Source organism: Anser anser, assembly GCF_964211835.1.
Source record: "Anser anser genome assembly, chromosome: 7".
Lineage (NCBI taxonomy): Eukaryota > Metazoa > Chordata > Aves > Anseriformes > Anatidae > Anser > Anser anser.
In genome coordinates this window covers 40,705,378-40,719,591 of record NC_139727.1, presented here as the reverse complement: position 1 = coordinate 40,719,591, position 14,214 = coordinate 40,705,378, and the positions used below count along the sequence as shown (strand labels likewise).

At 41.9% G+C, this 14,214-nt stretch overlaps 1 protein-coding gene across 4 annotated transcripts in view; it reads left to right on the top strand.

The window, feature by feature from the left end:
* Positions 1–14,214, top strand: part of TCERG1L (transcription elongation regulator 1 like) — an 84,408-nt gene that overhangs the window by 56,506 nt on the left and 13,688 nt on the right. For 3 of the 4 annotated variants that reach the window (XM_083843262.1, XM_083843261.1, XM_083843259.1), the window contains 3 exons: positions 1,421–1,509; positions 5,807–5,961; positions 12,454–12,523. In XM_083843262.1, the coding sequence (XP_083699388.1) occupies positions 1,421–1,509; positions 5,807–5,961; positions 12,454–12,523 (314 nt within the window). The remainder of the gene's footprint in view (positions 1–1,420; positions 1,510–5,806; positions 5,962–12,453; positions 12,524–14,214) is intronic. The other variant, XM_083843260.1, reaches the window with a different exon arrangement.

Here is a 14,214-nt window from a genome sequence, read left to right as displayed (position 1 = left end):
TCTGCTATGGATTTCCTTCTTCCTTTAAAAACCTTTTTAAGATATTGAACTGCACAAATCAGAGTCACTATAAAGGACTGCTCTGTGACCTGGAGCTTTGCTGTCGATAGAGGATTGTTTCCTACAGTCGATTTTAAAGAGCTATCTGTTTAATTTGTCTTAGTGCTCTGTGGAGCTCTGTCAGTGCAGCGTCAGGGTGTCGGCCCCGAAGCTCTCGGCTGCAATGTTGGGGCTCAGGAAGCAGCAGTGGGGAAGGTGCCCAGAGCTGCCCCGCAGCGGGCACTTCACCCACGCTTCTCCTCTGTGCACACCTGCTTTTGGTATCAGGAGCGCTGTCCTGAGGAGGAGATGTGGAATGAGTTCAAATATTTTTTGATTTTTTTTATGTTCCTATCGCACTGTCCTCTTTAGGCTCTGTGCAAGCAAAACTTCTCTGCCTACCAGGCTCTGCAGGTGTTGCCCACATTTGCATCAGTATTGGTACTGGGACACATGCTTGGTGCTTCAAGTAGCAAAGTGCTTTCAAAATAAATACCTCTGTATATACGCTTTATCATATTTGCATTAAGTACATGCTTCTCACGTCTCGATACTGCACCGAGCTAGATCGCTGCCTTCCTCCCACACCTCCTCCTCACGGTTTGTTTCTGTAAGCCATTGAAATGCTCACTGCCCGTACACGTCAGCTGTGCCGCAGCGCCTGCCTTGGCTGCTGCGCCATCTGCACAGGGCAGCCGTAGGCAGAGGGGCCTGTCCCTGTCGCAAGGGGGTTGATGGGGACAGGAGTGGGGCTGGGTCCCCACAACGGGACCCCCCCCCATGGGGTTTCAGCACTTGTCACTGTTACGTCTTTGCATAATACCAGAAAAAACGCACACGAGCAAGCAGTAAGTGATGGCCATGATGTGACATGGCCAGGACATGACCTCTGCGGGGTGCATTGTGCTCCCTGGTTCTCGCTCCTGCCCAGACGGCTCCCTCGAGGTGCCTGCTTGCCCACCAGTGCCACTCGCAGCCCTGGCCCTTGCCATTACCCCGCTGCTCCCTGAGTTGCTGCTCTGCCCAGGTGCTGGGAGCGCTCCTCCTCCAGCCTGCCCCCCTCGTTAGCCGTCCTTTCTGACGAGGCAGCTCTCCTTGTGGTTGCAGTACACAGAATTATACCTGCTGTCCCAAGTGAGCTATTGGCATGGACAAAAGCGTGCCTGCTGGTTTTTCATTTGTATTGCTGAAAGTGGGGCACCACTTTGATTATTTCCAGTTTATCTGGACTGTTCTCAAGGCAGTTGGTTGTTCGTAAAGCTGTTAGTAGAATAAAGGCAATTTGTGTAATCCACTTCACGTTAAAGGGAGTGATTTGTATGACAGTAACAGTCTTATGTATCGGTTTTACTTGTTGACTAATCTCTATCTTTCTTTCAAGGATCATTCTTTTAAACTAGTAAATGAGGATGACAGTTCTTCAAATGGCAACAAGCCCGTGGCATCCACTCCAGTGCCAGGATCACCATGGTAAGCAAATGCAATTAGAGCTAATAAAAGTCATTCATCAGTGCTGTTTCTCTTGCCAAACATGCATTAGTTGTCTTTGCGTGGGGAAAATACACTATCCTGGACGTTAAGTAGCAGCACTGCATTCCTTTTCAAGCTTCCAGTGTAGCTTTTCCTCATTAATCATGTACTTAATGAAAATGAGAGGACATAGCTGCAAACATGGTGTGAGCCACCTCCCTGGGATTTGTGAGGTAAGTGGAGTGTGCTGCCGCTAGGAACCTCAGCTCAGCCAGAAATCACTTCTGGCAGAAAGCAGCTGGTGGTTTTTCTTTCTGATTTTGTGGGTGCTTCATTGCTGGTGTTCTGTGCAGCAGTGCTGTGTTCAGCATTGTTCTGTAGGGGCCTGGTCTTACCAGATCTCTCATGTGTTGAGGACCCAGTTTGTACAGTTCTTGGATAGATCAAAGACGAAATACAAGACCCATGAGAAATGTTCTTGCTCTTTAGGGCCAGACCCTCTTCATCTCCCAGTTATTTCACTGGCAGTGGTAGTTTCTTAGTCTTGCAAAATTGGCATCGATTTCAGGTTACATCTGAAAATCTCTGAAAGGTTGTGTCTCATGCCCTAGGTTTCCTGACCACATTCCCATTCAGTTAACTACATCCTGGGTAACTGAAGCTCTTGTGGGTTTTAAATAGTTACAAATCACGTTTTGCTTTCTGTCCTGAATGGTTGATAAGAAAGATTTTTCACGTCCTTTACCTATATGCCATGAAATAATAAGTTTATACTGAGTGGCTGATGTCTGTGGGATCTTTGGCTAAAGCAAATATCAGCCAATATTTGTTGTTATTCTGTGCCATTTTGCAGACCAACCAATGTTGTAAACACAGTCTTATGTCGTATTTAATCTTGACATCGTAAATGTGATTTATATTAATCATTTCTGTTCTTGACAGCTGCTGCTATAGGAAGTAGTACAGTGGAGCTGTTTGAGTCCAGCAGTGTCATGAACAGGCTCATGACATCAGTCAGTTCTTACGGAAAAGAGGCAGAGCCAGGTCACAGCACTGCATCTTCTGTAGCAGTGGCTGCTCAGTGGTGTGTGGGCACCACTCGCAGACCTAAACTTGTGATACTGGAGTCTCTAATGAGAAACCTTACATTTCTGAGTTTCCAGAGAGCTATTTAGTGACCCAGTGGGCGCTCAGGTGTGAGACCAGACATCAAAATCTCATCCTTGGGACCAGAGGGGAAGGGCAATGTCCTAATGCTGAGAGTTGTCCCATGTTCTGAGGTGACAAAGTCTCATCTGCTCAGTGGCTCATGATGGAAGATGGAGCACGCCTGTAGGGTGTTCAATCAGAATTAAAAAAATTACTTTTTTGTAGGTTAAAACACAAATTCAGCAAATCCTGAATTTACTCTCCACCCGTAGGTTGGCTCCATGCTTCTGCAAACTCATGGTTGATGTGACATCACCAAGCATATGCTGGGGTGTCATTCTGGGGCAGGAGCAGGAAATCTGAGTGGGGCTGGAGGTGGTACCACAAAACAAATCAAAAGGCGAGTTTTCAGTTGCTCACATGCTGTCAGCCCCTCTGAGCCTTGTAGGGCATTCAGCACTTCGTGCAAGAATTCACAGAAATGACTATTTGATCCTTCAGTCCTTACTCAGAAATGTAGGATGGGATTATTATAGATGAGTTAGCATTATTGCCACCGTAAAGACTGACCAGTGTTGCAACAGAAGAGTTTAATTTTAAAATTGAGATCAGCGTCTGTAAATGCTGGGTATTGAGTGCATTTGATAAAACAAGCAGTGAACACGTGGCAGTTCTCTCATTCTCCTGCTCCCAGCTTTTAGGTCGCTAGAGAGTGGTCAGATCGCCAGAGGTGCAAAAGAGGGGAGAACGGAGGGGAAACAATTGCAGATTCACAGACTGTGTAAAGTGGGAATCGATGTGTGAAAAAGGTGAAGGAATCCTAGCTCATACGCTGCCATCCCATACTGCTGTTAGCAGGACTGCAAAGGTTGCTGTACACGCTTCCGTCTGAGCTGTGTACATCTGCCGTCTGCAGCAGGACTAAGGGCAAAGCTGGAGTTCAGAGCATTTGTAATCTGAGTGGAGGTAGGGAGGGTGAGGAGGTGAGTTCAAGAGCCTGTGGCCATGAAAAGGGAGAAATGGCATGGGCGAACGGCTAATAGGAAAAGGGCGATAGCGTCAGAAGTGGAGAAATCTCCAGCGACAGCATCATGGGTGTGGGTGTGATCAAAGAAAAGGAATTTTCTGCCCGGCTTATCACCAGTGCTTCGTCCATCCACCCTCGTGCCTTACTTGTGCACTGCCCGTGTGCGCATCCTTTCTGTCTTCCTCTTTTCTCTCACTTTGTTGTTTCCCTGATGTCATTGGAAGTGTTGACGTGACTGTTGCCTGTTACTGAGACTCTGAGAAAATTAGTTATTGAGGAGACTAGGAGAGTTAGTTCAGCCCCAAAAGATCAGTGACCCGATCTAATGACTGCAGATCTCTAGACATCAAGGTAATGTAGAAATCAAGAAAAATGGGAGGCAGAGGACCTATCAGGAGTAGCTAGATCGTATTTTTAATGGCAGAAAAAAATCAAGAATGTTAACCAAACATTTCTACATTATGAAACAAAATATATATAATCATCTTGTTCCCTTACTCGTGCTTAAACCAGTTTTCTATAGGGAAAAATGAGCACAGCAATATCTGCATCTCCAGTTTATGCTCAGTGGCTGAAACAAAATATCATGCGTTCCCTGTGGATAATTGAAACTGTTATTATACCAAGGAGGAACAGGTGGCATGTTACATGGGGAAAGGGACATTAATTTTAAATTAAACGTCAGAGGATATTAGTCACAGAAAAGTAAAGAGGTGTCACAAGGGAGCCCAGAGTCTCTAACCTGAGGTGATGGCACACAAGACCTGGTGGCATTCAGTGATTAATGAACACCATCGGCATCCACGTGAGTGGTCACAGGAGCCGTGAGCACAGCAGCATATCAGCAGAGACAAAACGTGTTTCCAAAAACACTGGTTATAATCTCTGTCAAATAATGGCTTTGTCAGTCCCATGTGCATGGGGCAGCGTTGCTGTTCCCAAACAAGACGCTAGTTTCAAGTTTACCAAGTCTCTTTCTTACAGAGCTTATATATACATTTATTTTGTGTGTGGGCAAAGTCGGTGGTGATGTCTCACCAGTGGTACACAGAAAATTTTGGGTCGTAGTCTTATCGTACCTTGCAGTGATGGAGTGTTTTTCATATTTGTAGTCTTTTACCCAGACCAGATTTTTATTTTTTTTAACCGCTTCTGATCCCTTCTTTTAATAACAGCTAAGCATTAGGGCTTCTACTAATAACATTTGTTTTTCCCAGAATTTTATGTATCAGAGACCAACGTTTTCCCGTTATAAGCGCGTGTGTATGTGTTTGAGGAAGGCAGAATGAATATGTGCTGTTTATTAGTTTTCTTTACAATTCAAAAAGTGCAGGCTTTAGATCGCTGTTCTGCTAGTTTATTTACATACAGATTCGGTGGAGTAAATCTGAGCTTTACTGACTGTGTCATGGTGGTGTGTTATTTATGTTCATATTATTTTAGCTGTTTTAAAATGAACTTTGGTGCAAAAGCAGCTGATGTCAAGCTGAGACAGTTACTTTAACTGAACAAGTCAAAAAACTGGCTCGCACCGCAGCAACTTGGTCACGTTTCCCAGGCTGGATCCGGAGCCCATGGATATCACCCGGGCTCGGTGCTGTGGGCTCTGGCTGCGGCCACTTGCACGTCCCCGGTGCGAGTGCCCGTGGCCCTGCCTTCAGCTGCCGGGCGGCCTCGTGGTGCCCTGGGGCTGCTGCCGCCACCGGCACGGCCTTGCCTTGCGGGCTGCTCGGAGCAGCGATCGGGGTTCCCGTGACTCGCTGCTCTCACGGTTACAGCCTTAAAATGCAAAATGTATTTTCCTGTGGCTTCCTTTGCTGTGAACAAAGCATTCACTGTGTTTTCCTCTCCTTTTCCTTTTTCCCTGCCGTGGTAGAGTATTTAACCTCCTGCTTTTTATGGGGTGTGTAGACCATTTCTGTGACCTGTAGTTGATGCGGAGGGAGTTACTCAGCTCAAGGTAACTTGCATGGGATTGCAGGGCCTCGTGCAGGTTGTCAGTCTGAGATGAGTCTCACCCATGCACAGTTAACAATGAGAGACAAGAATTCAACTCAGAGTTAATTTCTTGGTCATACGTATGTTTGACATTATCTAAGCATAGTTTATCACTTGAAATAGGTGTGTAGTCTGGACTGGAGATGACCGGGTCTTCTTCTTCAACCCTACAATGCAGCTATCGGTGTGGGAGAAGCCGGTGGACTTGAAGCACCGTGGCGACATAAACAGAATCATCGAGGATCCGCCGCACAAGCGCAAGCTGGAGGCCGCAGCAAGTAACTAATGCCCTGTGATTATTTGCCTCTATTTAAACTCAACTGTTGAAAGAGTCTTGATCTCTAAGTACGTTCGTTGAAAATTTGATAACCATGATTAGAATGGTTTTCCTTTAGAGATTTCATGCCAAGTATCATATTAAAATTGATGTTCGTTACAGGATATTTATCTCTCCTGAAGTGCTGAACTAGGGGACAGAGCGTTCTCATTACTGGCAATAAAGAACCAGGTGGCTTCTTACACTGGATGAATCTGTGATGTTTAAAATACATCTCGGAAGACACTAAGTTTTATTACACTTATTTCCAAGATGTACATTGCAAATGCATTACCAATGAATTATTCAGTTATTCCACAAAAGCAGATATGCCGTAGTTAATGATTATTCAACCAGGTTGTAGAGGGGGAAAAGAATCCCAATAGTAAATCTCTAATGACTGCTAAAAGGTTTGATGGAAACATGGGTGCTTCAATCTCAGTGTAAATCTACCGGTCACCTTTTAAACACTGTGGATTCCTGAAGGGGAAATTTGTGGCACTGGCTAAAGAAAAACATGCTGATATGCAGTAAGTGGTTCAAAATACAGTTTAAAAGAAGGGCCTTGACTTGTCAGGGATCCAAGGTTTGCTGTCTGCCCGTCTACAAGGTTTGTGGAGGCAGTTCTCCCATCCCATGCTTCATACCACGGTGTCTTTTTATTCTGCTATCCATAGCTTAGCTGACCAGTTCCAGTTTTGTGACAGTGTGTCCCACTGGTGACCAATCCAGCAGTAGCCCTGCATGTCAGTCTGGGCTTACCAATGTACTAGTGGCTCCATGGTTTGTTCTGCCACATTTGTCTCAAAAATCTCGTTTCACCAGTTGACTCCCTGTGCAGTGTTACTGGGAGCGGTTCCACACAGTGTCAGTGCTTTCTCTGTTTCCTAATGCTTTACGTTGGCTTTCAGGTAGGAGCTGTGTCAATAGGATCTGCTGTTACTGGGAGGACATCTAGTATGTACGGCAGTCATTTGAAACACTGCTTGTCTTGATTAGCTGTTTGTGCTGGTGGATCCTTGAATATTGTGCTTTACAACAGTTACACAGAAGAACCTCCTTCAGCTGATTAGCGGTGAGGTCTAGAAACACCAAGAGGGGGAAAAATTAGGCTTTTTTCATTCCTTTAAAATACAGTATTTTATAACTGGAAATAAGATGGCATTACAAGCCTCCTGAAGTGACCTGTCTTTTATGTTCCTGCTATCGGGAGCCATAATGCATGCTTTGATCCAGAGGGAAAACTTCCAGTTAACTGTTGAGAAACACGTTGTGAGTATGCATTTTTGGACTTGCAATTTGATGCTGACAGGTAGATAAAAGTGAGTAATAAATCAGTATTTGTGTTATCGTTACTAGCAGAACGTTACTGAAGAAATGCTGTAGAGAAATGCTGCAGAGAGTGGTTTTCTGTTAGTGTAGTCCTTATCGGTATATAATGTCATTACATTATTTCAATATTAAATTTAAATTGTCAGATGCTTGAAATTCACATAAAGTCTTTTTGTATTTTGTATAGAACTTTGGTTCAGTATCTAAAATGCCAAAGCATATCTGCTGAATTTCATTCTTCAGGAGAAAAAAAGAGCATATGTTTTTATTACAGGATATATTGAAAGATCGATTAGTTACTGACAAGGGGGCGTGGTAGCCAAAGACAGAAGTGAGGGTCATGGTTCACGGTCTATAATTAATTAACGACAAGACTCTAAAACTATTGCTGATGTCTGCCAATTCACTCCTATCCTTTATTATCTATCTATATGTACCAGCAAGATTTGATTCATGGACCAATTTTGTTATGACCGTGGTTTTCATTGCTGCTAATAGTCTTCATCTTCCTTGATATAATTGGGACTTGTGGTTGCTTGGTATTTGAGACAGTTGGGTTATAATTAGTATATATTAGCTGCTGAGGTGAAAGAAATTATTTGTTGCCATTTCTCTTAGCTTGTCATCTCGAGTAAATAAATAACACAGATGAGCTGTGTGTTTGCAACAATGGTTGCCAAATGTATTTAGCTTAGTTGCTGCTGCTGAGTTTTAATTAGAATTTTTAAATCAAAGGAACGAGAAAGTTAGCAAGCATTATTATTCATGGGGTGTTATAGGTTATCTGTGCATCACTCCACTGAAAGATCAAGTGCATTTGTAATTTAGGCATAAATGAAAAATTACTCGTTTATCAATTGCCCTGCCTCCACAAAGTGTTCGTTCCTGTAGAGATGTACGAGGGCGTCACGCTCCTCGACCGGTGGGCTCCCGGCAGGCCATCCCTCGCGGTCGGGCAGGACCACAGCCTCTCCTGTGCCTCCAGCCCTCGGAGCAGGGCTGAGCAAGGAGCCGTGCCGCCACTCCGTGCCAGACCCCGTCTGCTGCAGCCCCAGAGCCTCTTCACAGGGCCACCAGAGTGGGTAGGGCCAGCCTTCGCCAACGAAACAGAGGGCCGGGACTGGTGGCGCTTCCAGGCTCTCATACGCTGACCTTCCATTTTGCTGCGGCAATGCTCTGACAGCAGAGTGAAACATCTGATTGCTGCTGTTTTCTTTCCCTTGATTACCTCTTTAATGTTGATTCCATGTCCCAGTATGATCATATGATGACCCAATATCCCAGTTCCCCTCAAGGATTCCTTGACATGTTTCCGTCTTACTGTAATGGACAAAAACATTTTCATCTATTCCTCTCAACCCCTGTGGTATTCAAATGCCACGGGGATTTATGCACACAAAGCCGTCACGTTGTGCAGGCCATTGGAGTGTGTAAACGAAGCAGGGAAAACGAGAACCACAGCCTACCCCGCAGAGCCCCTCCAAAGGTCTCTGAACTACCAAGGAACACATGGCACACCAGCAGGGAGAAGTCACCCGAATGGAGAACCTGGTGGTTGTTCCAGAGTCCTGATGTGCCTCAAGTTGTGCCGCCTTCTGATTGACACTGTCCCTCCTAAAAAACCTCTCTGCGCTCCATTAAGCCCAACAAACAAGCACAGGCTTTACTTGCTTGGGAAGTAGAGCAAGTATAACACTGGGGATAAGAAACTTTTCCCGAGTTGTAGCCTCTAGTCTTCCATTTCACTCCGTCATAGTTATCGAAATTTCTGTCCATTTATTGTAAAAAATCAAATGGTGAGGAAAACCAAAAGGTAGTGCAACAGGAAACAGTCAGTACCAATTCTTTAAAGGAAAATCTAATTAAATCCAGAGGTGAAACTTGGCGCATCAGCCCACGAGTGTGGTACTCCTCATCAACCCCAAAAGACATGTTTGGTCAGGGGATACTGGAAGGTAAGAGAATTGGATAGGAAGACAGAAAAAATACTTAGGCTGAAAAAGGGTATTTTCTTTCTGTTTTTAGAAAATATTTTGTCTGGATGTTAGGGTCAGGAATTTATATTTTTTTCAGACGAAGAAAATGGACATTAACAGAAAATTGCATGTTGATTCATACTTGGTATGATCCTCATTCAGAATTAGGGATGATTTAGTCTACTCTGTTCCCGGAAATATTTTCAACCATTTAGTATTCAAACAAAAATAAGAAGTCTGGTCCTTACGAATAGCATAGATAGTTAAACGTTAAACTCGTAGTCTTACATGCGATATGTGTAGAGAGCTAGGGCTCTCTACAAAATTACAAATCAGATTTGTGTGTGTTGCCAATGGATTGGCAACGCTTTAACTCACCAGGTAAATAGTGGCAAATTTTTTTGTTCCGGAAAATGAACTGAAATTCATTACACGACAGATTAGTTGAATGATTTAATTAATCGGCACTAAGCTTGATAGGCCATCAGACTGGGGCAGTGCTCTGGTTCATGATTTCATGGAAGGATTACTGTCAAGTAATATTCTTCCTCAAAGCTTTGAATTAATTATTAAATTTTGTGCTCCATTGCCTTTCTTCCCTTTCAAAGTCAGTTTATAATCTTACCAGAGGTCCAGCGATATGATGTGATTCAGTAGGTTCCTGAGTGAGAGTATAAATACCATTTGTCATCTTTTACTGAGTTTTCCATCACACCGAAACGTTAAGCGATGATGCTGACTCTAATCTTGTTCCATTTCTTCAAGGCAGCATACCCATAGTAGTCACTGGTGCAAGCAAAGCAAGAAGGATTTAGTGTCCCTCCTTCATGTAGGCTGTCATTGTTCACTGGAAGAGCTTGAGATATATATATCAGGAATCAGTGGATGGAAGTAAATAATGAAATCAGGGTATATTGTATCAGGTTTCTTTTATCTGAAAGTGACATGGTAATTAAAGGTTTGGTTTTATAAATATACAGTTCATGTATTTTTTTCACAAAAAGAATTCAAAATGATATAGCCTTCTTTTCAGAAATCTGTGGTAGATCTTTTCCTAAGATGACTTCAAATTGAGTTCAGGCTCAAGTAGCTTGAGAGCCTCACATAATCATTTTTCATCATTGGTGAGTTTTTCTCTTGTCTTGTTGAAAATGTGAGCTTTCTGCTTTGGACCTGACTTTTTCACCACTTGCTTTCTTTTCGTTCTTTACTGAGAGAACATACTTTCACATCAGGATTTATAATGTCCAGGAGTATCACCGAGTACATCCTTTAGCCAGCTCTGGAAGGGCTGTGTGTAGCATTTGATAAACACAACTGCTCTGCTAGGCATGGCTTTTTCTTCTTTTTATTAGTGCTGAAATTTGGCAGGAACAGGATTATGCTTGGTCAGTCAGCACTGAACCTAGAGTCGTCTTTAACTTAATCTGTCTTTGAAAACAACATCAGGTACTCTGTTTTTTCATGTTATGTTACCGTTTGTTAAAGCTAAGAGCGCTGGTGCTTTGGCAGGTTGTCCAACCTCTCATTAATAGCTTTATAATGTCTCTATCGAACTGCGTTCCACCATCTAAGTGAATGGATTGTTTTTCTTATTTCTTTGTATTTTTAATTGGGTGTCCTAATGAAGAAGTCAGCAAGAAAAGATAATAGTTTCTGTGAATTTGTATATGGTTATAACATTATTAAATTGATTAATATATTTGTAATGCTGAGATCAAACTCTCCTTATTTTGAAATGACATTCACTTCTCCGTACTATCATTTATGTTATAGTTGGTAAAATATCAAAATAATTTCAACTTTCTATGTATTTTCTTCTTATGTGGTCTCTGTTCCTACCTCTGGTTTTCACATGTCAGAATGTTACGGCTAGCATTTATCCTATTGTTCTTTTTGAAGTGATTTAGTGTGTGCTGTGCTCGTGCACTTAGTATAAATAAACCTTAACATTTGCTGAAAGCCCTCTAATGTATAAGTAACTTCCCTAAAATAGGGAAAAAATGAGCCAAAAACAAGGTTCTTAAATTGAAACTTGGGTTAAATGGCCAAATGTCTATTAGCGTCAATGATTGGACCTGGAGAAGTAAGAGGAACTTGAAATTAGGTTATAAGTTTCAAAATCAATTACTGATCTCTATGTGTATTAAATTATTTTACTGCAGACCTCTTGGAGCTCTTGATGGATTTGATTTCAGTGAGATCAGATCTCACTGTACAAAGTTATTCGAAACAGTGAAGCCATCAATTTTTATCTCCATAACCTGTTCAGTTTAAAATTCATTTTATATTTATTTTTTAATAATTTCCTAAATAACAAGAACAATCTTCAGTACCAACCTAATACAGAAAGGCTCAGCTCAGTCTTTCTGGTATTCCCAAGGTAACCACGTAGGGTTTGGTGTTTGTATTTCTCAACTGATACACGGCGATCTACTGAAATATACCCAGCACAAACCAGCCACCAGTTGGACATTACTTCTGGTGGTCTGTCCGTGGGAATTTAGATGAAAACATAGGTTGTATAAACGGGAAGAAAACAAATTCCAGACATAAGTATCAGTTTTGTATGGTATATATTCATTATGGGTGCCCATGAGTCCCCTGAGAACAAGGCCAACCAGGAGCGCAGCCGTCCCTTGCAGTTACCCTGGAACACCGCTAGCACGGAGGTTGTTCGTACCTGCATAGCCCTGCTGCCCCGCTGGTCGAGTGCAGGGACTGGTGGCACTACATTCGCTTGTATAACAGAGAAACGGGATAACAGATAACCTCTGGTGTGAGTTACCGGCGTTGAATCCTTCAAACTACAAGGACTGAAATAATTTTGCAAAAGCATCTTTGTGGTTGTGTTTTTAGGGGAAGAGAGGTGGGAGTAATGAGATTTTATAAAAACGTGTCACAAATGAACAGCGAGCAATTTTTCAGACTGAAAACGGCCCTTTTTTGTTGCTATCGCTTCCATTTGCATGAAGGGATTTCTAAGGATTTAATGAAATAAGTTATTTTTAAAATACCCTGTGCAGAGAGGAAAATAGTAAATATCTGAGCAGAAATCAAAGAACAAGAAATGAAAAGTTAATGTGGGGAATTTGTATTCCCATTTTTCTAGTTCAAGTCTAACTACTCTATTTATTTCTTTTTAGCAGATAAAAGTGTTAGCTCTTGTCCAGGAGATGAAAATGATGATCTTAGCATCAAAATAAAGAGAAATAAGTAAGTTCTAAAGTTTAATTTTATATATATATATATGTATATAAAATCTTGGGAAACTAAAGTCTGGTCAAATCAGTGCGAAGAGAAATAGCGCTATTTTCTTCTGTATGGATAACTAAATCAGTAAATTATGAAACACGTTCTCAAAGTATCCACTCTTCATCCAACACCATTTTTTAAAATATCTATTTCCCATAAACATCATCCATTTTTGTATGAGTAACTGTTACTTATTTTGAAATTGTTTAAAAAAAATGACTGAGTATAAGTCCTTATTTTAAAGAGATTGGATAAAAGCCTTATCTTGATTAAAGTGAAGTAACATTTTTTCACTGCAATCGGTGATGCCGAGGTTTCAGTCATCTCTTTTGATGCTGTAGTCAGGCAAAACTGCAGCCAAGCTACCAGCTCAGAAATGTCCAGAGGCATTTGTATTACCATGCTTTTATTTGACCTTTATTACCATGTGTGTTTCAAATCCGTGTGAAGTATGAGGCTGAAAAAACTGTGCCAAATAAGCAAGCCCCCACCCTTGCCAAAATATTAAGAAACAGTTTGGTTTAAGCGGTGCCTTAGGAACATTTGGTTCTACATAACCTTTGGCCAGTAACTGCATATAAGGTCAGCTGTTCGCACAGGCTGGCGATGATTCTTGTGCTGGTTTGGAACAGTAAAAAATAATTCTGTAAAATAACGATGTATAATGCTGTTTTCTGTATTTGTCGGCATTCTGATTAGGAAATACAACACATTTCTGTGTTTTGCAAGTGGCAATATTGAAAATATTGAAAATATTATTCTCTTTTATATTGCCATTCTTACCTTACGGCATTGAGTGGGTTTTTTGACCTCAGTAGAGTTCCCATGGGTTTATATTATTATGAAGGAAAAATCAGATACCTTGAGTTCAATATTCAGAGTATGTAAGCATTTAATATGTAGTATAAAAGCATGTATTTATACTTAATATATAGTAAATACAGGTACTTTTAATATTTATTCTGTATTTGTAAGGTTAGGATAACAGTTGATATTTAATATAAAAGTATTTAAGAACACTTTTATTGAAATCAGTGGGTCAAACAATAATGGGCCGCTCTTGGGACCTGTGTATAGAAGCAGATATTTTCTGTGTGCCATTAAGATGGTTCCTTTTAATGATTGCTTGAGGTGATGGAACTCCATGTAAACAGAATTCCAAAACTACAGAAGTTTGTTCATAAACTTGGGAAAAATGCACTTATTCAGAGATTTCTGCCTCAAAGTAGTCTTGGGCTTATGGTGCCTCTTCCAGTCTCAATTTGTGAATAAGGAATATTATCTCAACTGGATTGGATTTCCATCACTTATTCACAAGAGGACATTGAGCAGATGTCGGCTGCGAGTGCGCGGATGCCAGGCTGGATGAGGCTGCGAGGCCTCCACGCCGCTGTCCCCCAGAAGCCATCATCTCAGCACGGTATTTTCCCGCACCATGCTGGGTTTGGCTTTTTCAGACAGCCAGACAAGCGAAAGGCAGTTTTTAGGTGGACGTTTGCAGTGCTGTGCATGAAATCTGCAGAACAGAAAACTGAATCTCATTTTTACACACAAGCACACGTTACTCACTTGTTTTTGCAATATCAATATTTTTTCTGGTTTAAACACAACAAAAAAGGAGATGGAACATGCTTTCAGGGTATGTTTTAAAG